At 38.9% G+C, this 24,214-nt stretch overlaps 1 protein-coding gene across 5 annotated transcripts in view; it reads right to left on the reverse strand.

Annotated features, from left to right (window-relative positions):
• FARP1 (FERM, ARH/RhoGEF and pleckstrin domain protein 1) overlaps positions 1–24,214 on the reverse strand; it is a 337,576-nt gene that overhangs the window by 261,706 nt on the left and 51,656 nt on the right. For all 5 annotated transcript variants that reach the window (XM_034758230.1, XM_034758229.1, XM_034758231.1 and 2 more), the window contains exon 2: positions 16,260–16,455. In XM_034758230.1, coding sequence (XP_034614121.1) covers positions 16,260–16,430 — 171 coding nt within the window. In that variant the 5' untranslated portion in view covers positions 16,431–16,455. The remainder of the gene's footprint in view (positions 1–16,259; positions 16,456–24,214) is intronic.

Genomic DNA, 24,214 nt, shown 5'->3' on the forward strand with positions numbered 1-24,214 from the left:
AGGCATGTTATTCACTAGCGTGATGACACCTCCATGAATTGAATTGGTCCCATTCTGTGACATGCTTTTAACAACAATTCTGTTTATAAAGAACTAAAAAATATTTTAGATATATATGGATGTAATATCTGAGCTCGTCACATGTTGAATATTTATCCCCACAACACTCCCAAGCAGCAAGGAAGTGGTATTATCCCAGTTTTATAGACCTGAAGCACCGAGATTCTAAGGTCTTGTCTACACAAGGAAAAAGCCCAGAATCACTATTGTTGAACAGCTAATTGCACTAGCTCTGTTTCAACACTCTTATTCTGCACTATGAGTGCCTTTGTGTGGGTTAAGTTAAAAACAGATTAAGCTACAGTGCACAAAGGCATACTTAGTGCAGAATAAGATAGTCCACATGGGGAGGTAGTGTGAAATAGCTACTGCTCTTTAATTCACAAGCTAGGTATTTTGCACTAACTTCTCTTCATGTATTTCCCTTAGTGAATTGCCAAAAGTCAACAGGACTTCTGTGGCAGATGAAAAAGTTATTTATCTCATGGAAAATAATGAGTGCAGCCAGAGTAACCAGAACCCCAAATTGAAATGATCTTCTGTTACAGTATTTTTCTTCATTGGAATATTGTTTACATTTTATAATTTAGATTTCTATCACTAGAATTCAAAATATTCTGCAGTTTATGTGAACCAGCTTGTCCTTTTCAAGGTATTGTAGCACCACGCTAACACATATTTTGTTTAGTTCATTTAGTATGGGTTTCTAGACACTGACGAAGCACAAGCATATAATTTTTTACTTATATTTTCACTTTGTGTTCTATGAAACTTTACTTCATTGTATTTCTTTTAATGAATTACCTGGAACTAGAGAAATGGAAAATGGTCATTTCTATTAATGAATTACTTGGAACTAGAGTAATAGAAAAGGAAAAAATACAAAAATATTAAGTCTGTAAGTTCCCTGGTATAATTTTACAAAAGGTTACTGAAGAACTCAAGAACTCTGTTTTCCTCATCCCTCACACATCCATCCCAATAGCAAAAGCTCTGAAAAACAAAAGATAATATATTTTAATATGTACAGTCAACCAAGAAAGAAGGAAGCCCTTACTTTTCAGGTCAGGTATGTTAACAAAGGTTCTACATTCCCCTACAGTCAGTCATTTTATTTCTTTTTAAAATTATTTTTTAGAATCATATTTTACAGATTGCAAGAAATTGTATTGCGTATTAGTTTAATTACTAAATATTTTCTAAGAGGCAAGGTCAAACTTTCTGACCCATTCCCTCACCTTAAGAGGTCATTCACTTTGGAGTGTGCCCATCTCTCTTTCAACTTGGATACCATGATGCTAAATGTATATAGCAGTCATACAGTAATAGAAGTAGCATTACTATGGAGTTAGCAGTAGCAACTTTAACATACTACCTTCTACCCGCTCAAGTGTTTTTTCCTCTAAGCATCATGGTTGAATTATCTCCCAAGAAATCCTCCATCACATCAACAATGATCTGGTTGGCTAAATCAGAGATATGCAATTTATTTTGTAATGAAAGGCAAGGGATACAGATCTGAAATGTCCTACAGAAGTTGACCTTTCCACTGAAATGCACTTACCTGTTTAAAGTTATTATTTATCTCATGGAAGAGATTATAAAAAGAAAATACGACTGTGTTCTGTTTATGTTAACAGAATAAGATTAATTGCTTTTAATCCTGTTTCTCTCCTTTTTAATGGGCACAGTCCAGTCTGCCTGGTACAAAAGTTTAAAGGCCTAGTTATTTCACATCTGGCACGAGTCCATGGAGTTGTATTTATTTATTTATTTTAAACAAAGGCTTCACTCATGAATCCCTTTCACTTTTCACAGAGACTGCACTCCTCAAGCACCAATACTTTCACTCATTTCTTTTTGCAGCTTTCAGAATTACTAAGACAAACATATTGTGACATAACCAGTTTGTTGTGTGGTTTGTTTTTTCTTACTTAAATTTTGGGTTTTAACAGCTGCCGTGGCCTTTAGCAGACACACATACATACATATATTTTTATATCCTATGGAAAAGATGTGAATCTACATCAGGGTTTAGTGAACCCTATGTGCAGAATGCTGAAACTGATCCATGATTTATAATACACCTCTACCTCGATATAACGCTGTCCTGGAGAGCCAAAAATATTTTACCGCGTTATAGGTGAAACTGCGTTATATCGAACTTGCTTTGATCCACCAGAGTGCGCAGCCCCGCCGGAACACTGCTTTACTGCGTTATATCAGGTCACGTTATATCGGGGTTGAGGTGTACTTCAGATTTTTAAATTCAGTGCTGCCTGACCTCTGTTTATAAAGAGGACATATGGCTGCAGAAACAGTTGCTTGCCAGTGAACAGAAACCCAAAGCTTTTTACCTCAGAGTTGCAGGTCATGGATTTGAAAGTGATAGGTCATCTTAAACTGATACCTCTGAACTTCATCTAAACCTGTCAAGGAAAATTGAGAACCTCAACTGGTCTTACCATGAATCCTGACAATTAATGCTTCCCAAAGTCTTCCGGTGGGAGTGAACATTCTTAAATAGCTTTGGTAGGAAACTGTTTCCTTTGCCAACTTTCCAGTGCCAAGGTTTGTCCTTAAGGAACATCTAAACACCTAAAACATTTTCCTATACTTATTTTTTGGCAATAGTGAGAATTCAGCACTGGAATAAAAGAGGTCAAGTGAGCATCTTTTTTACTTCTTATGAGAACTCTTCTTATTTAAGATTCAGTGTAATACTATAATTCCTTCACATACACAAAGGTTATAATCCTTTTTATTTCTCCCAAACAGCACTGATTAAATCCTTTATTTTTCACTTTTGTTAATCCATATTGTGACTTCAGAGGATTGAAGGTGAATATGGGAACAAACTACTTAGCTGTGGACATACTGGTCAGATCCTCTGATGGTGTAAATTGGCTTAGTTTCACTGACTTCAGTGGAGCTATGCTAATTTACATCAGCTGAGGACCTGTCTTATGAATGTTAAAAGTGAAAAGGAGATTTTCCACTGAATTTAAAGTGGCGTCAGGTACTGTTTTGTTCTGTCAAAATGTGCTGATAAGAAGACAGAAAGATCTTTCTATAACTTTTTAGAAGTATTATGAAGAGCTATACAAGTTCTGAATGTAGGACACAAAAATGGGTGCATTCAGAGACAAGACAAAACTGGTAAGATTTTAAAAAGGGGCTGGAGAAGGGAAGGAATAAATCAGAAGACTCATACCAGATAATGAGGAGGTGCATGTGAAAAATGCATTAAGAACAGATCATCATCCTGTGCAGGACGAACTGCCCACTGAATACTACCCAATATTTGTCATAAATTCTTCATCCCTCCCGCTCCTCCCTGTCCCCCACACTCACTCACTCTCTCTCCCACACTTTTTCTTCAAGCAGATTATTAAAAATAAATTCAATAAGAAAAGTTCAATGTATCTGGGGTGGAGGAAGAGGGTGAGGAACCTGAAGGAAGACAGGAGAGAGAGGGCTGAAGTACTGATCAGCAAGTTAGAAGGGAAGGTAGCAGTGAAAGGAATGGGAAAAACGTGCGTCTGCTGCTGCCCCCTTTTCCATTATAAAATTTCACACTGTACGTATATTTGTATCTGGCAGCAAACCACCAAAAGGCAAGCTGGCACTGAATCATAACCCAACATTTGCTATTTGTACTGTAGCTGTCACATTTGTGCAATTTCTATCACTCAAGGGCTTCTTTTCTGAAGAAAAACCTCTTTAGGCTATTTTTGTTATTTATTGTTTTGCTGAGGTCCTCATATTAAACTCTCTTCTACACACTGTCTCTGAAATATCACATTTGATTCAAAAATTTGACTTTACTAAGAATAATTTCAATGCACAAGTCTTGCAAAAATCTGTATTTATAGGTTGGGGACATTTACAGGTATTTTACATGGCACTGCTTGTATAAATCACACCAGGAGAAATTAACCATTACATATCTACATGCCAATCATAGCCACGTCAAGAACCCCATTTACTATGTTCCATTTGTAATGTAGACAGCACCTTACAAGTGCTGTCAACTTAATCATGCATCTGACGTGTATTTAACTTTGCACATTGACAGTGTCCCTTTAAGGCTGCTTTTATGGTACAAGAGGGAACACGTTTTTGTAATGAACCCTCCAACACAGTTGTGGTTGTACTACTTTTATCAATTTTAAACTGACTACATTTAATGCAGATGGCATCTCCCACCTTCAGGAAACTATAAGTCGTCCATGTCATTTGTAGAGTTTGCAGCTGTGTGTGAGGCATTTACTATACTACAAAACAGAGGGTTCCTGTTTTTGCAGCATAGACAAGGCCCTGACGGTCTGAACTCTGTACTTGCTCCTCCACGCAGCCAATAGGCTACTGGATAGCACAGAAGCTTAATGCAGTGTCTCTGGCGAGGGATGAGGAGAATGCCAGCAAACTCCAGCTGATGGCTGGAATGGGAGATACTGAAGACCTTGCCAAGATCTCAAGATCTGTTTGTATGGTGCCAAACATGGCTGCATAGACTGGGGCCAAGCCAGTTCTTCAGGAGAATTCCAAAACTAGAAAAGTGCCAGGGAATGGAACCCGATGGGCTGGGAGGGGCACAGCAGTTGTGGAGTGGGAGCATGGGGAAAAGTAAGTTGCAAAGGTGGCATGCACAGTACCAAGCCAGGTACCTCTGCCCTGACCAGGAAAAATGGCAGCTGAAAGGGCAGGGGCTATAGAAGGGAATGCCAAGAAAGCACTAGAATTTGAAACTGAACAAAAACTGTTACTTTTGGTGTGCGAAGTATGGACGAGCTGCTGCCATAGCTATTACTTCTATCATTTCTTACAGGTTATTGTAATGGCCAGTACAGCGTCACTTATGTCCCCAATCATTGTAGGATCAGGTGGACAGGTTCCACAGTGGTGGAACAGCTGACAAACCTGAAGTCCAGGAATAGAAGAAAAAGCAACACAACCTAACCCTGGACATGCAAAGAGAGATGAAAAAGGACTGTCTGGATATTCTAATTGAAAAAGGAGAACATGGGCTCGGGAACAAGATAAGGAACTGACACTAGATTATTTCTGGAACAAGAGGGAAATGGACACTTGAGGACAGATGGTGCTAAGGAGAAATTCTCAGTAACACTACTGTACTCCACTATAAATGAACCGAAAGAGGAAAAGTTGACTTAGTTTAAATAAGTTATAACTGAATAGCATAATTTTTGTCTTGTTTTGGTGAAGGCACAGTCTATGTGAGCAGATTTCTACTCAGTCTAAAATAATGGATGAAGGAGACTTCAGCTGGAACCTGCAGGCTCTATGATAAGGGTTCTTTTGTTCTCTACTTGAGAGATATTTTGTTACCAATATTACTGATTCTCATGGGGTACTGAATAGCCAGGCATATTGTTGCAGTAGTTATCTGGCTACATGTATATGGAGCATGGGGGAAGCATGGGGGAAATGGAAAGCTGCAGTCTTCACTTCTGGCCAACCATTTTAACAAGCACTCCAATCTGAAAAGGTTCAAAGCTATTGGTACTTCCAAGTGTATTCCCATTTTATACTTCGTTTGAGAGAATGCTCTGATAAAGATCATTAGCCATTTAACAGCCTGCCATCTCAGGTTACGGAACTCAGGTTTTTCTTCATTTTGAAAAGCATATTAATACATAAAACAAATGACTACAAATTCCTGCCTTTCAACAAGGACAATCTAATTCTATTTCAACTAAAATCAATGCTTGCTGGGCCTCTGCTGAAAATTTTCTATTGGGAATTGTAACTGTTGCATTTCAGGGTTATAAAAAAAAAAAGGGGGTTTCTCTTTTCATAATTCCAGAAGACCCAGCTGGGCTGTTGTGACAATTTGTGAATATTTAAATGCCCTACTTTCATTGGGAATAGTTTAACAGTGATGGCCAAATAATTTCAGGCATGAGAAGAGAATCAAGCCTTAGACTGCTGAATAGCTCACATTTGACCTGCTGTTCATTTCCTAAGCTGGACACAAGTGCAATTCACGTAATAGTTAAAGCTGACTGAATAAGCATAAAACAACTGTTTCATATTTTCTGCATAGCTTCCCTGTCTAATAAATTTCTTATTAACCTAAAAGCGCTAATAGTTATAAACTGTACACTGATGAGAGAGGTGAATATGTAGGATAAAGTAATTACCATAAACCATAAATGTTAAAGAAAAGCATTTCCTTTCCCCAGAGCATTTCGAAATTGGCTGTGTTTAAGAGGGTAATGTAGGTCCTTGTGTGATTTTGTTACAAGGCACACGTACATCTGTTACAAGAGCTATAAAAGCAGAGGCAGTGCAAATCCTAGGAGTGCTGGCAATGTGAAGAGTTGGTTCTCTTTGCCAAAGGAGAGCGAGGGAGACTTGAAATGTGGTATTTTCCTCTAACAGACCAGGTTAAAGCAAGCTATTTAATGAACACGATTCTATGATAGCAGTCTCAGTATGGAAAAGTTTTACCATGGACCTTGAATTATTAACTCAATGTCTCTACTCTGCACAGAAGAGAAGTGGAGTGCTGGAATATATTTTTCTTTCCAGTTTAAAAACAAAAAAAAAAAAAAAAAAAAAAAAACCACACCACATGGTGTGGCTGGCTGCTATCCACAGAGACTTGGTTTCTATCCTCACCTAAAAGCACTAAGGACCTGCTCCACAGAACCTAGTCAACTAAGGCCTGGTCTACACTTAAAAGTTTTGCTGGCATAGCATGTCAGTTGGGGTGTGATTCCCACCCCCTCCCCCAATCCCTGACTAACACAGCTATGCCGGCAAAATCCCTAGTGTAAACACAGTTAAACTGGCAAACAAGTCCATTTGTCAGTACAGTTTATTTTGTTTGGGGGTGGGGTGGGGAGGATGGTTTTACACTGTACCAGCAAAAGAACTCTTGCCAGTTTAATCTCTCTCTCCATTTGGGGATTTGCCAGTATATTTCTACTGATAAAAGGTATATCAGTATACATGTAAGGGTATACAAGCTGTAGGAAACCAGGGAGCCAAAGAACAGCAAGACCCCAATCAAATCTCTCTTGCACAGTCTCAAACAGAAGGGAGAGGAGGTCTTTTGAAAGGCATTAGACATGATTTACACCAGAGAGAAAACACCACTTCTGGGGAAAAAAAAAGAGTGGGAGCTTGGTATTCCCAGAGGACACACCCAAACATGAGGAAGCCTTTCTTCTAAGAAAACTGTAGACTAGAATCGGAAGGGAGGTTTACCATTATACCAGTCAAATCTGTACAAGAGACCATCCTCGCTAGGATACCACCTGTCTTAAGAGACCTTCCCAGACGTACTAACAGAAGCTCTGGTCCATCTTTGATAAAGCCTCCTCTGTTAAGCAACGCCACAGCGTTTCATATAAATAATCTAACAAATTCATACATTTTTAGTTTCCCAAAAGAGCAACAAAAAAAAGGTAGTTACTTATTTCCACATTCTGCCATAAACCTATATAAAAGCTGATTTAATTAAAAAGAGCTACACACAAACTGAAGAAGGATCATTGCTTCCTTTAAAATAATCTGATCTCTCCCTTGGTATTAACAAAAAAAGAAACTCTGACCTTCTATGCTGTTTCACTATCACCATTCCAAACAAATCGGCATCAGTAATTTATGGACTATGGTATGATCAGTGTCATGGAACCTTGTCAGTCACTATTAAACCTGGCTCAATTCACTGAATTGAAGTGGTCTAATAAAATAAGAATGGATATTTTATTGATATTTTCTGCATTATGTAAAGAAAACTGCATTCCCTCTGCTTATAGCAGTTCTAATAAAATGATGGCTGGTATTGAACAATTTAAGCTCATTGTAAATATGAGCAACAGAAGCTCAGCAGGAACATGACTTTTTTTTAATATAAAATCTTCAGGGGGTGCTTCAGTCGATTCTGCTTGCTAATCCTTAAAATCTGCAGCATTTTGATGATAAAAAATGGTTTTGTTCAAAAGTAGCTGAACTTTGGATAAAAGCAAAACTAAGAAAACAAACACATACAATTACTCTAGTAATTTTTCCTATATTCTCCCCTCTTTTATTAAGATGGTATACAAGAAAGTAAGTGTGACGAATGCGGGAATTTGGGTAACATTTATATGATGCCTGCATACACCTCAGTTTCCCTCTGGGCTTTGCATAGCTATGCACTGAGTATAAAGGGAAGAGATGAGCAGCCTGTTTGGAAACAGAGTTATTGAAGTCTATATATGTGCATGGAGGATTCAAAGAGACAATGGAAACCCCAGACATTGACACATAGCGACTGACAGTCAAGAGGAAGGAGGCTTTCCCCAACCTCTCTCCAGGGAAGAAGACCAAAAACCCAAGCAGGAGCACAAAGTGGACTGGTGTCAAGTGTCTGTGTTAAGAGTGAGCTCTCAGAGACATAGCACACAAACACCTGGAACCAGGGGCACAGAGAGAGGAGGCCAAGATGGCTTCTAAGGAAGCATGCCTCAATCTGAACTCGATCTCAACCTTTGCCTCTCTCTGCTTACCTAATGATGTTCTCAGGTGGCAATAAATTGTTACCCTGTTTGAAAAGGCTGCCTAGTGTCACTTCAGATTCTCACTGAGATATTGCGTCCTGGAGGAGTACAGGACAAGTCTCCCGCAGGAGTTTGGTTTGGCTGAATTCGCTGCCGGGAGCCATGGAGGGAGACAGGGATCGCTGGTGCCCAAAGGCCCAGTTTCAGAGTCTTGGAGGTCATGCGCCTGCCCTTGAGGAAGTGTGTGGATCCTTGGGGCTTGGCACACTAAGGGGGTCACTCTTAGGGAACTGGTTTTAGGCTGGGGCATAGACCAGATCCAGTGAATCCATGACAGTGAGCAACTGATAGCAATGACTAAGTATAGCACAGGTGGAGGGAGCATAAAAGGTATAAAAATGCCTCCACTTACAGTAGAGGAGGACTAACAATATTTTGTCATTATTCAGTGCTTTTCATCCACAAACCTTAAGTATTTTATAAAAGGTGGGAAATTATTATCCCCATTTTACAGAAGGGATAACTAAACTATCAAGGAGATACATAATCTGCCCAACAATACGGTAGGCCAGAGGCAGAGAAGGGAACAGAACACAAATCTCCTGTTTCTCAGGTCCATGCTCAGTCCAGTAGATCTCAGCTGTCCCCTGGCTAATAGCCATCTCTCTCAGTCTCCTAAACTGTGTTTCCCACAAAAGAACAAACAAATAAATTCAGCAGTCCACCATTTAATCCTAAATCAGACAAATATTTGAAACAGATTGGAGAAACAAAGGTCTGGGATCAGCTGGTGGTGGCAATACCTAATTGTTGCAAAAATGTGATATTTTGCTCAATCAAATATACACAAATTGGAAATTATACTAACCCAGGAGGAAAACACAAAAGCAATGTAGCAAAAGAAAACCAATTTCTATTGTAATGCTCACACACAATCTGTCCGCAGAGCAAACTCGTGACTAACAGCTGCTAGCAGCGAACAAATGGAGAGAATCATTAACTGAAAACTCGTGGCCTGATTTTCAGAGGTGATGAGCACCCTCAACTCTCCCTGAAATTAGCACTTCTGTGCCAACTTTAAAAAAAAAAAAAAAAGAAGGTACAGAAATATAGCATCAGCAAACTGAACTATAACAAATGCCCACCAGATTCCCAGATGCTTCGTATCATAAACAAGTTCAAAGTGTGGAGGAGAATGTCTTTAATCTGTTAATTTGTGTTTTCCTCAAATAAAAACAAACAGAAATTATTCTGAAAAAGTCAGTTGCCAATGTTTTTAATCTAGGTATTTGATGTAATTCAACCTAATATACAAGAAAGCTATCAAAATTCTTTTAAAACTTGTTGCAGATGGTCTCAGTAACATTTTAATACATTGTTTTGAAAGAAATAGTGCCTATTTTTTCCAGAAATGCATTTGCAAGCATACCACCATGCCAGCTAACTGCAGTAGTAACTCAAGCTGGCTTCATGTTAATGATCCACCCTTATCTGTTCAAGTTTTACTGAGATTTTTAGAAAGCAAATAGCACTCCCTCAAACTCTCTGGAATGGAATATTGACTGTTAACAGCCAGTAGACTGCAAGGTATTTTTCTGCACATCTCCTTTACGATATTTTATTTGCAAAACTTAGATTTTTTTCAGAAGTGTAAACAGCCTTTTTTTTTTTTAAATCTCATATTAACCCATTTCATACATTTGTTTGCTTTTGCCAAAAATGCAATTTGCATCTACAGCAGAACCTCAGAGTTACGAACACTTCAAGAATGGAGGTTGTTTGTAAATCTGAAATGTTCATAACTCTGAACAAAACATTATGGCTGTTCTTTCAGAAGTTTATAACTCACCATTGACTTAATACAACTTTGAAACTTTACTATGCAGAAGAAAAATGCTGATTTTAACCATCTTAATTTAAATGAAACAAGCACCAGATTCTTTCCTTCCTAACAGTTTGTCAATTTTTTTTTTAAACTTTCCCTTTATTTTTTAGTAGTTCATATGTAATACAATACTGTACTGTATTTGCTCTTTTTTTTTTTTTTTTTGTCTCTAATGGTGCCTGACTGCATACTTCCAGCTCCAAATGAGGGGTGTGGTTGACCGGTCAGTTCATAACTCTGGTGTTCATAACAATAAGGTTCTACTGTATATAGAATCGTAGAAGCATATGGCTGCAAGGGACCTAGTCCATCCCCCCGTGCAGGACCAAGTATACTTATACTATCCCTGGCAGGTGTTTTTAAATACCTCGAATGATGGAGATTCTACAACCTCCATTAGAAACTTACACCAGTAATTAAGAATAACTATCCTTAAAGTTAGAAAGGATATGTCTAACCTAAATCTCCCTTGCTACAGATAAACCTCTTCTTCTACCTTCAATGGACATGGAGAACAATTGATCCCTATCCTCTTTAACAGCAGCCCTTAATGTATATGAAGGCTTATCAGATCCTCCCTCAGTCCTTTTTTCTCAAGACTAAATATGCCCCGGTTTTTTTTGTTTGTTTGTTTGGTTTTAAACAACAACATTTCCTCTTCATAGGTCAGGTTTTCTTTAAAAATAAAAAAAAATATCATTTTTGTTGCTCTCCCCTGGACTCTTCAGTTTGTCCGTATCTTTCTTAAAGTGTGATATCCAAAACTGGACACAGTACTCCAGCTGAGGCCTCATCAATGCCAAGCAGAATGGGACAACTACCTCACCGGTCCTACATATGACATGCCTGTTAATACCCCCCAGAATGGTATTAGCCATTTTCGCAACTGCATCATGTTGTCGTCTTATATTTAATTTGTCATCCACTATAATTCCCAATCTTCTTCTGCAGTACTACTGCTAGGCAGTTATTCCCCATTTTTGTAGTTATGCATTTAATTTTTCCTTCTTAAGTGAAGTACTTTGCACTGGTCTTTACTGAATTTCATCTTTTTGATATCAGAATAATTCTCCAGTTTGTCAAGGTAATTTTGATTTATCATTCTGTCTTCCAAAGCACAAACCCTCCCAGCTTGCTGTCATCTACAAATGTTATAAGCATATTCTCTATTCCATTATCTAAGTCATTAATGAAAAATGTTGACTAGTACTGGACCAGGGACAGATCCCTGTGGGACCCCATTATATACATCCTCCCAGTTAGACAGCAAACTATTAATAACTACTCTGAGTACAGTTTTTCAGCCACTTGGGCACCCACCTGATAATTATTTCATCTAGACCACATTTCCTTAGTTTGTTTATGAGAATGTCACATGCAACTATGTCAAAAGTCTTACTAATGTCCAGATATATCATGTCTACTGCTTCCCCCATCCCTATCCACTATGTAAACTATTTGCACTTTTTCCTCCTGGGTTTTCATTTAAAAAACAAAAACAAAATATTTATACCTGTCAGAAACCAACAGTTTAAACCAGAGCTAGGAATAGCATAGATCAGGGGTTGGCAACCTTCGGCATGCAGCCCATTAGGGTAATCCGTTGGTGGGTTGCAAGATATTTTGTTTTATTGACCATCCGCAGACACGGCCCCCCACAGCTCCCAGTGGCCACGGTTCGCCGTTCCCAGCCAATAGGAGCTCCGGGAAGCGGTGGCCAGCACGTCCCTGCACCCCGTGCTGCTTCCCACAGCTCTCATTGGCCGGGAACGACGAATTGTGGCCAGTGGGAGCTGTGGGGGGGCCGTGCCTGTGGACAGTCAATGTAAACAAAATGCCTCGTGGCCCGCTAGCAGATTACCCAGCTGCGTGCCGAAGGTTGCCGACCCTGGTATAGATTCTACAGCTGCTGTCACAGGGACCAAAAATTGACCTTTACCTTAAAAGAACAAGTAAGTCTAATGTTTTTCCTTTAAACTATTTTATTTCTTAAGCATTTGCTTGAAGAGAGGTGTGGGAGAGGGCAGAAAGGTTGCATTTTTGCTGTTTTATGGTATATAGAGTAAGTCAGAGAAGTTGAAGGGGTGTATGTGTGTGTTGGGGGAGGTAGGAGTTCTGCATGTTCGTTTGTTTTTTTTTAGGGTAAAAAATATCAGTAATGTCTTATGTTTCCCTGTTTTGCTTGAGGTCTTTCTCAGGAGAGACATGTGCATTGGGAACTTTTTCAGCCCTGAGGTGAAGGAGGACATTGGGGTGAATCCTGAACACAGATCCTCCTTGCAAAAGAGGAAAAAGATCTCAGTTATTCTACTCCTTTCACAGCCTCCCAATGAATAACTCCAAGTTCTGCTCTTTTACTCCTCAGCTTTCCACAGCAGCAGCATCAAATGGACATGACTCTTGAAAGTTTCACAACTTCCCATATGATTCTGAATAGCAGCACTGAAACTGACCAAAATCTTGTCAGTCTGCTGCTGCTATTGTTGCTTGGGAATGCTATGACCACCACCACTGCTGGAACCATCATCTTTTGACTCCGGAATTCAATATTGCATCAATTTATGCTTGGTTCACTTTAGAAGGATATGCTCACAACCACATGGGCTACACCCTAATTCTCTTTAAAATTAAAGCTTAAGTTTTGTAGAAGTTAGTGGCTTAGGCCTTTCTCACTCACAAGTGGGCTCCTCCCACTTGACACTAAAGAGCAAGTGCGGTGGATTTCAAGCAGTGTGTATATGTACTACGTTCTTTTTCTGCGCTTCCATGCTTATAAAAAGTAGTTTATTAAAATGCTGTTAGTTACTTTCCTTTTAAATGCATATTGCATCATTTTGGTTCAATGGGGAAGCTTTTTAACTTTAATGGGAAAATGGGTTTCCCAGCAGGAGCAAACCTCCCAAACTAGAGGTATTAAGTAGGGTTACCATACGTCCTCTTTTTCCCGGACATGTCCGGCTTTTCGGCACTCAAACCCCCGTCTGGGGGGAACTGCCAAAAAGCCGAACATGTCCGGGAAAATGCCGCCAAGGCACTTCCCTTCCCATGGCAGCTCTGCTCCTCCCCTGACTCTTCGGCTCTGTTTAAGAGCGGAGCGCTACCGGCTTCGAGCAGCCCCCATGCCTCCGGACCCTGGGCCGCCGGAGCCCGGGAGGGGAAGTGCCTGGCTGGGGGCGCAGGGTCCGGAGGCAAGGGGGCTGCCCGAAGCCCAAGCGCTACCGGCTTCACGGTTTGCCGGGCAGCCTCCAGACCCTGCGCCCCCGGCTGGGCGCTTCCCGTCCCGGGCTCCAGCTGCGCTGGGGAAGCGCCGGCCGGGGGCGCAGGGTCTGGGGGCTGCCCGGCAAACTGTGAAGCCGGTATCGCTGGGGCAGCCCTTTTCGGGGGGGGGGGGGTGGAAGGGAGGAGGGGGCAGAGTTAGGGCGGGGAAGGGGCGAAGTTGGGGTTGGGCTGGGGGTGGGGAAATGGGCGGGGCCATGGCCGGTGGAGGGTCCTCTTTTTTTATTTGTTAGATATGGTAACCCTATATTAAGATATTTATCATCATGAAGGGAAACATATAATGAATGTTGTTTAAGTTAAAATGTACTGTAAGTGTTATTAATTATGTAGAGAGGAGTCTAAAATCCATCTGAAATAATAAAAAGGATTTGGCATGTATGTGGATGGGACTGAAAAATTAACGCGTTCTTGAAGCACGGGAGGAAAATGAAAACACTGTTTAAAGAGGAGTTGTGGTTGATTATACAGCACTATAATTGTATATAATTCTTTTAAAGGCAAAAACAAAACAAAAAAAACACAAAAAAAATTCCACCACCTTTGCTACCTCCCCGAAAGACCTTACAAATAAAGGGCCTGCAAAATCTCAAATCCCACTAGCTGCCCTGTGTGGGCATGCCAATAAGTCTCCATGCAAGTGCAGGGGTCTGCCTGAGTGGATGCAGTTGCAAGATCAAAGCCTTAAAATACATCTGTTTTGAAGCAGTCTGCAGCATAGAAAGTTGCATGGACCTAGCTCTTCCAAATGTCAGTGAAGGGTAAAGAGCACAGACTGGTCATGCTTCCTAACTGCCTATATTGCAATACAGCAGTTGGAAAAATATTGTTTTCTAAAATTGCTGGAGGGAAAGCTAGAGTTGTAACAGCTTATTGCATTAGGCTGTTACCCACGCTCAACTCTGAAACGTCCTCTGAGAGGAGTTTGATCTCAGGATAATTCTTAGTGAATGTTATGTGCAACACAAATATGGGGTATGATTTCTCACAATCCATGTCTTTGTTCTGCACATCAGAGATGCTATCAGTCAGAAGAAGAGTGCATTTCTAGAATGATGGGGAAGCTTGCACTACACTTAATGGGGAAAAGCATACCTTTAACTAGCTCCTAGGATTTCAAACTCTCTCTCTCTCTCTTTTGGATTGGGATGGGGACTTGAAAAATATTAACTATATTGCACTTGTCAGATATTGTATAAACATTCTAAAATGTACATAGGGAATATAATCAATATAATGAGTTAGAGACACCATATTTCCTAAGATTAGTAGTTTATTTTATTTAGCAGATCAGTTCATAAATACTAATGTCAGACAGCTTTTCAAAATTAGGAAGTACTGAAACTAAAATACTTCAAAAAACTAATTTAGCAACCAGCTAAAATAGAACAACAGAAACACCAAAAGCTAAAAGGTAGGTGGTTTTCAACAGTCTCTCTCTCTCTCTCTCTCTCTTTGTGTGAGTCATGCAACTTTCCTAGTCAAATTTCCCTCATCTCTAAATCAGGAACAACTATTTTATTAACCATATCATAGCACTTTTCATAGAGAAATCTCAGTATGTTTCATGAAATTAAAAAATTACCATTTTATACATAGGAAATTGAGCCAGAGAGGTTAGCGAAGTTGCCCAAGGCCACATAGCATCTCAGTGACAGATGAGAACAGAACCCAAGTCTCCTGCATCATACTCACTGAACCATGGTACCTCTGAAAAAATACATACATTCTGGTATGCTTCGTTAACCATAAAAATAATATTTAAGATATTTCACTATTAAATGCTTTGAGCACACAAATCTTCAATGGCTTGTTAAATATCACTGATCACAGAGTTATGTTAAATTTTTTTTGTCATTCTGAGTCACATGTAAAGAAAGGATAGTTGGTCTTCAAAACAAAACTAGGAACACCTCTCTCTCTCACACACACACGTCATATTTCCTCATTTATCAAATACAACTTAGATAAATTACAAAAATTAATGCATGGAAAGGAAACTTAAGTTAGGATTTCTCTGGGCCTTTCCCTTGCATATGAATACAATAAAAGATTTTTTTTTTTTACATTTTGTTATTTTTAGTAGCAATTTAATTCATGAAAAATCTGATACGTGTAGCAGTCACCACTGCTAGAATTTAGGAAATAAAACATCACTACAGCTCTATAGTTTAGGTGAACAAAGAGCAAGATACCCAGCACTTATGAAAATACCAGAAGCAATGGGGAAGAAACCACTGTCACAACATTTGAAAATATTACTGCTTTGAACTGTTTTTGAAGCTATTCAAACAGAAATAACTATGAGAGCAATGATAGCCATCTGTTAAATTGTTTAATGCTACTCTGCTGTACAGTACAGTACAGCTATACAAATAATGGTGGTACAGGAGCAATTGTTTCAATTAAACAATTCAAATCAATTAGCCATCAATGAACTACAAAGTCAGTATTTGGAGACTCAATTCACAAAATACTTTTAAAAAAATCACTGACTGATCATTTCATTTTCAAACTCTTACCGGAACATCAAAAACTTCCTGGGTATCATCCAGCATCTGGATTTTGATGGAGATAAGTTTTCCTGGAGGTGTCATAGGCAGTTTCTGTCCATGTTCCAATGTACTGATCCCAGCATTTTCCTGAGCTCCTAACCGGGATCCGGCTGTTGGTCTCTGCTCCGTTTCACCCATGTTTCAAAAAACACGTTTCTTCAGTCTGATAGAGGAAGAAGGATAAAGAAAACAGAAAACTCAGTACGAAAGATAGCTGATCAAAGGCATTAGAGTACATAAATTTACACTGGAGAATTGCAAAACAATTAACATTTGATGTAATGCTCTACAAGCTAAAATCAGTGATACAAAGGGGAACAAAAATACTCAAACCTCATGCTTTAGGACATAAGCTAATCACCTGCAGCGGTCAAGAAGACTTTTAGGAATGTATCCCTTATCCCTCATATTATAGCACTGCACAAGGTACAACTTTCACCCTCTTCTAGAGGCCCACTCTGGAAGCAGGATATATATGAGAGAGAGAGAGAGAGAGAGAGAGAGAAAGCAAAGTTTCAACACTTATAGCTGTTTTTATGTTCTTATGAGCCAGACTGTCGACACCAACAGCAGCTCTAAGATTTTGATGTTGGTGTTGTCCCAGGATAAGGTGGTCAAGAATTGTGGGAATCAGGTTGCTGTAGCATTAGAACAGTAGGGTTGGATCTGAAAAAACATAATCACCATGGCATAGCCAAGCAAGTGACAGTTTTGATCGTTCACAGGATCCCAGGAATAGGAGTGAAGACCAAGGAGAGGACCTTGCCTCATCACTTTAAAGACACACCTTGGCCAGTACCTTCTTGTCACATAACTCCCCACAGAAATTACAATTTCTTGTTTGCATTTAAGGCAGTTCAACCCCAGTGAACTAGATGTTAAAAGAGACTTGCTGAGTTTCCATTTTTCTGCACTACTTTATAACAGCACACTTCTAGCATACAAACTGTCCTGTTCTACAAGGACAAGAGCTGCAATGATCTGGGACAGCATGATTTTTCATTAACTTGCATGACTTTGAATTTTCTTATTCAAGAGTCATCCATTTTATCTGGCAAACCTCACACATCATTCTAGAATTTTATTTCACTCTTTTCCTTTGTCTTTGTGACATCTAACTGGGTTTCTGATGGAGCCTGCTGCTACTGTCTATTTGTCTAGCTTGGTAATTGCATTTCCATTCCTCGTGCCTTTTACATGCTGATCAATGACCATTAACAAGCATGTCACAAACAGGAAGAATGGAAATGTAACTTTACAGCTGAACAAACATGCAGCAGCAATAGAGCCAATCATTCTCCAGATTTTTACTTGGGGTCAAAATGCTGGGGAACTTATGGAAAATATATCAGAAAAGAACTACAAATTATATATTAGCACAACATATTACCAGTGCCACAAAATATTGAAAAGAAATTGGAATACTGAAATAAAATACCAACACCTCTGTAAGGACAGATGAGTGGCACGAAAACAGTTCTGCCTTATGCAGAGTACACCATTTATTCCACATCACTTTTCCAAGTACTTAAAAACGCTTATTTTGTAGGGAAGAGGAGTTTTTCCTCTTCCCAAATAATCTGTCCACACTGATATTTTCATATGCACAAGGTGGCCTGGGGATCCAACTTCAAAATGCCACTATTAAACACTGCACTGCCAACTTGCAAAAGTAGCGAGTAAGCTGGGTGGGAGGAGAGCACAAGAGCGGGTTATGGGAGAACACAATTCCACGCTTACAACTGAACAGGAACAACCGAGGGGCATATAAGCATTTAAGTAAAAAACCTTCAGACAGCACACCTAAAGATGTCTCCTATGGGAATATAGAGTTGTGTCTTTCACTGTACAAGTTAAGAACTTGTGCAACAGAACAGAAAAGGGACAGACTGTGCTAAGCGTCAGTACGGAGATTATGTTAATATATAATTTAACCAAGTGCAAGCCAAATGTTAACACAAGCGAAATCATTTAGAAATTATTTACGAATCAGGAGTGTTCTGCAAAACAGAGGATCTGAAAGTGGCTCCATGAGACAGGAAATGCAACATTACAGCAAAATATAGAAGGTACAAGCTACCCAAGTGATGCTTCCATCATCACCAGGGTAGATTTTAAATCCTTTACACACACAATAATGAAGATAACAGGACTACAGTTCTTACGGAAAAAACAATTATTCCAGGGAGAAAATAAAAGTAAAAATCAGCAGCCAACATAGCTCCAGGAGAATCTGCTCAGCAACAGGTACTTACCACAGCAGTAAGTACAATATACATTTCTAGATTAGAGAGATATTATCCTATAAAAGACAAGAGGAAAAACAAATGGACTCTCCACACTATGAAACTAAGTGTTTCTGCCTGATTATTTAACCATTGCTGAAGCCTAGAGTTAAAGCATTAAATATTTATTATTTCTACCTCAGGGTCCTTGGGTACTACTAATTGGGATTAGGGCCCCATTATGTGAGGTGCTGTACAAACACAACAAAAACAGTCCCTGCCTCAGGGAGCTCACAGTCTTTAATTTGGATAGTAAGAAAGGTAAATACTAAACAAATTGAGGGAAAGGAGGGGACAAGATAACAGTAGTGACTGGTGCAGTTAGGTAAATTAGTAAACCTGCATTTTATCCGTTACAAACCATCACCTTATTCCTTAGCACACCTCCCCACCTGCTTAACTTTAAATTAAGCGCATGATTAAGTGCTTGTGGGACTGGGGCCTAGGTTTGTTTCCATCCACACATTAAGAACAAAAAGATGTTAAAAACCGTGCTTAATCATGTGAATTTTATAGTGGTTTAGACAGATCCAAAACCAGTTTAAATTTGCAAAGAAAAGATACACACAGAAAGGTGAAAAGAAAAAATATCATAAGAATGAGATAGGAGTCCAAAAGGTCAAAGGATTTGACAAAATATCACAGGGAAAATATAAGACAACAGACCTATTAACAAGTGAGTGGAACTAAGTTAGTTCCAATTCAAATTGACCTTTTTTTTTTTTAAATAGAAAGGGGTATGGACAATTAGGATTTAATAAAGATTTTTTAAGTGCTACTATTAAAAAACAGCTATGGAAACATTTGGAAAACGTGAATGTATTCAGTATAATGTTCCAAATGAATGCTGTTCAACTTAGTGAATTGCTGACTTTTATTTAAAAAGAAAGTCAGTCCCCTGCCTCCCTACTTCTTATTGGAGAAGACTAGGTATGATACAGATCTTCAAAAAGGAAGAGCAAGAGTGTTTGTGAGGGGGAAGTGATTCAAGCAATTATCAGCAAGTATATCTAACTTCAATGCCTAGTAAAATTTTTGGAAGCAAGCAATTTCAGAAGAGACCTAAAGGATGACAGTGGATATCAGCTTGCAAAGTAATGAGATTTTTGGCTGAATATCCTTCATGGAGAAGGGAGTAAAAATATTTTCATACATACCTGTGATGAGAATGCCCTTATAAACTATTCATCACTGGTTCTAGGCACCTTAATATTGGGGGAGGGAGGAGGAGAGAGAGGAAATAGACAACTAGAAGGAATTCAGAGAAGATAACTTAAAATAATTAGGGAGGTCTTGAGGGAATTTACTTATCACGAAAAAATAAGTGGATATGCATAGCTAGGCTGAATACCAATGGAGAGGAGGTGGGAACAACAAGTCTGCAAATATTTAAAGGTGTAAACAACAAAGAAGATGGTGAACTGTTTAGAGTAGCAAAAAAGGTATAACTAGGAGTAACAAGAAGAATGAAAAATTTCTGCAACAGTAAGAAATCAGATTATCCATTTGAAATAAAGATACATTTACATTCAGAAAATGTACATTATTTGTTGGTTAATGGTTTGCATTCATACTCAAGTGATATTAAAACTATTTGTGATTAGAAAGTGAAATTTCTAAAAAGTATTGGGCTGATTTATTTTAACAAACCAAAAACACACACACAAAATGTTTGCTCAAGAACAAAGTACAATAGTAGATTTATGTGTAATTGGAGATTATAGGCATAGCAGCGATGAAAGAGCCTATGAAGTAATTCAAACATAATGCATATGGTTAGAAGTCAATGTGGTGAGTGGCAAATGTTCAAACCATGCCAAGTGAAGTGACTAAATCAGCTATGTTGTCTGGGAAGTGAAGACTAGAGAAAATACAAGTAATCAAAGTTCATCTCTTGAGTTGGACCACTCATCACCACTCATCAGGTAGGACAATCCAGGCTAAAATACCCAGACGAGGGATTTACATTTTTTTAAATAAAACATAAATACATTCGGAAGGAAGGGGTTGTGAAGGGAACTCTAGAGGGACCCGCTGTTTTGTTTTAAAGTTTGTTTGTTTGTTTTTAAATAGTACCACGATTCTGCTTGGCTTTCACTGCTCCTTATCAAGAAATTTTGAGAATTTTCAGACGCTCCTATCAAATAGGGTCAGTTTCCTTATTTTATTATAACAAAGGCAAACAGAAAAATATTAAAGAGCTACCTCAAACCATCAACATCTAGCTCACTAATAAATGTACATGCACCACATTATTTGTTATTCAAAAATACTCCTCATGTGTGCTCATAACTACAAAAAGGTTCCCAAACAAAAAATTTGCATTTCAACACTGACAGAAATCCAGCAGATTTTCATTAGGTTGTTGGACAGGACTGTGGAAAGCAATGAAGTGCATGACCACATTTTTAAAAGAGGAGTGTGGGAAAAGCATAAGATTTACCAAAACTTTTAGAAACTGAAAGGTAAGAGGACTCTTTTAATCGAGAAATATTTTGAAGGGGGTGGGCGTGATCCTTTGTCACCCAAGGTTTCAAATTTGGTTGTCTGACAAGAAAACATGGTTATCCTAATTTGCAGACTCTCTTCTCATTCTCTCAATGAAATATTGTTGATGTTTCTATTGTCCAACCGCATTTCTAAGTGTTCCGTTTATTCTGTTTTGGATTATTGAGCTGGGGTGTCATTTTAAGTTGTTTTTAGTAGGTCTGATTTTCACTTGGTCTTATCCTTTATTTCCCTGCTTTAATATAAAATCAAATGCCACTATATTCTGACAGATCACATTCTAAATCATATAGATTATGGAATAATAAGCCCTTAATAGCAACAGCTTCAAGCACATAAACCTAGTTTTTCTATAGCTTTGTCTCTAAAGACCCAGAAACATTTACCTCTTCAAATTTGTCACCCTGAAAGATAATTTTTCAGACATAAAGACCAAGGTAGTGTCATACTGCTACAGTTTCCAGAACTGCACATTCTAGCTTTTACAAAGTTTCAAAACAACCAGAGATCCTTTCCTTGAAGGAGAAACAGAGGTCAGCCATGGTGAAAGAATTCACCCAATCACCCTGCCTCGATCTCCTTCAGAATACACTTGTGTTACCTTATACCTTGACTCAATTTTTGCATTGTTTCAAATGGATGACTCTCAAATGATAACTTTTTATCATTATCTTCAATGCTCTGCCTTGATTAGCAATCCAGTGCACAAAGTGCACAGTGCCAAAATAGATCACAGTCATCTCAAAGTCAAATGTGTCTTTCAAAATACATTCAAGCTATTCAATATGGCAACAGTCTATTTTGTGGTCCAGAACAAGCACAAAGTATCTTGCCTATACTTCGCTTGTATACTTATTAGCCTATATTCACCACTACATCCAAATTCAGGCCAAACAGTTTTAATTTGAGCTCTGTTATCTTCATTACCGCAAGCCTTAAAGCGGTTTACAATTTACCACGAGCTATCCCAGATTCCAAGTCTCCTACTGTATGTTAGCACAGAGTACAAGGATCCCATCTAATGTTTGCTATCTCTTGCTCAGCTACATGCCTACCAGTGGATCCATCAACAAGTGCAATAATAAACAGGTTTCTTCATGTGTTTGAGACACTTGCCAAGTCTTGCACTCCATGAGTATTAATATTGGTCTGCAACTTGCAAGGTATTTCAAATTTTCTAAAACTAAAATCATGTTAAGTGATTGTGTGAATGGTGTTAAAGTGGCAGATTTTTTTGATCCCCTCATGATATGTTTTTTAGAGCAACCTACTACTGGGAGCTTCTTTCATACACAGGGACACATTTTTGCTTCCGTGAATTTCACACGAGCAGCACAGCAGCCATGTACATGTAGAGGAAATTAACTAACATCCTCAAACACACTAATGGGAGGTTTGCCCTTATCAGAAAGCTTCTTGGGCTTTCTGTAAGTTACACAAAAAGTTGGCTTTCCCTGAATTCGGAAGAACTCATCTGTGTTATTCATATTCCTTAGCATACATTTTTTTGCCACGTTATGTATGATTTACTTGACCCAGAGCTTTCAATGTTACCTGATGCTGATTCAGGCCATTTATTGTTTTTAAAGCCTTTTGTTTTGGACTCCCCCACACACATCTGCCCATCTCCAAACAAACAAAAGCATCAGACAAGGGTGGTCTTGTGTGTTCCAGATGTTTTCCAAATATATAAGTAAGCTAACCAGGTCTTTGAATAGAGTTTTGGATTTGTTGGTGCTTTTTCCAACAAATGCGAGTTTCAATAGGTAGTGGGTAAATTAATGACTGAATTTGCAAGTTAAAAACTTTCTGGTCCTAGAAGCAGCAGTTACATTGCAGGCTTGCAACTGCAAACTAAAAACATGAGAGGCTCAGCCCCTCTTTCTCCCCCTAAATCCAGAGGAATCTCCATCTTTTTGCTTCACTACCACTCAACCGTTCTGTCCAACTTATTCTCTGACAGCAGCCCAATGCCGCTGTGCTTGATGTCATTCAGTTTGCCCCCAGTATCCTCTGGTGCCCTTATCTGGCTGAGAAGACTTCTGTGTGTCCTGAGACAACAGGATTTTTCTACTGCTTAAAGCGGAGAGACAGGAAGGGTAGGTCTCACCACACCACCAAGGAGAAGAAGAGCTGTCTTCCTCCCTCCCCCTTACTTTAATACATGGATTTTTTCCCCCCAGTCTGCTGTAATAGGACGTTCCTGGATCCAGACAAGTACAAAGGAAGGAGTGTGACAGAATCCTCAAAGTAATGAGAGAAAGCCCTGCAACAGACAGCAGAAAAGAAAAAAAAACTTTTGTTCCTAACCAGTTCTGTGAAGAAGGCAGTTCACACAGTTTCTGTACCCAGCCAAATTGAAGGCACGGTATAAAAACAGTAGTTTTAATTATTCTTGGAAGGAAAGTTGGTCTCATCTACTGGATACAATGAAGGTTTAGCTCTAATTGCTCAATCTGTGACTCTCCCAGTGACTGTTCAGGGCTCATTAGCTTCTGTTTTCCTTTACAGAATGTGGACACTTCACAGCATAGACGAGCTCTAATCCACATATTCTGCGTCACTATCACATTTTAGCACAGGGGACTGACTACATGATAAAAATATTTATTTTGATTATATAGATTAGAACTTGACTGAAATATTGGCCTAGACACTCTACACTTAACAGACCATACACTATTCAATTATGTGCACGTTTGTAATGTTCTTGCTTATACACGTCAATAGGCAAAGTACCTGTATTAAGTTTAAAACGCCTTCCTCCCATTCCACCTCCCCTACTCACATAGAGCAAGTTCTTACAGTATAGTTCACAAAATTTCTACATTGTTGTAGGAGAGGAAAGCTTTTATTTTATTGTGATGTGTACTGGCTGCTTCTTTAATCCCTTTGGTTTTATGTTTCAACAGCCAATCTGAAAACTGGGTTTTAAGGCAAGTTCCAACTTACTGATATCTACATTTTGTTTCCTTGAGATGTATTATGTTCTTATAGTACTAATACTCATGCCTCTTTACTCATAATAGGTGCAAAAATGAAAGTTTAACAATGCACTGCAGCTGACAACGTCGAATTTAAAAAACAAAGATGCCTCAAGAAATTAAAAACGGGAGTTTCTTGTGAAGT

This window comes from Trachemys scripta, chromosome 1 (genome assembly GCF_013100865.1).
Source record: "Trachemys scripta elegans isolate TJP31775 chromosome 1, CAS_Tse_1.0, whole genome shotgun sequence".
NCBI classification, from domain to species: Eukaryota; Metazoa; Chordata; order Testudines; family Emydidae; genus Trachemys; species Trachemys scripta.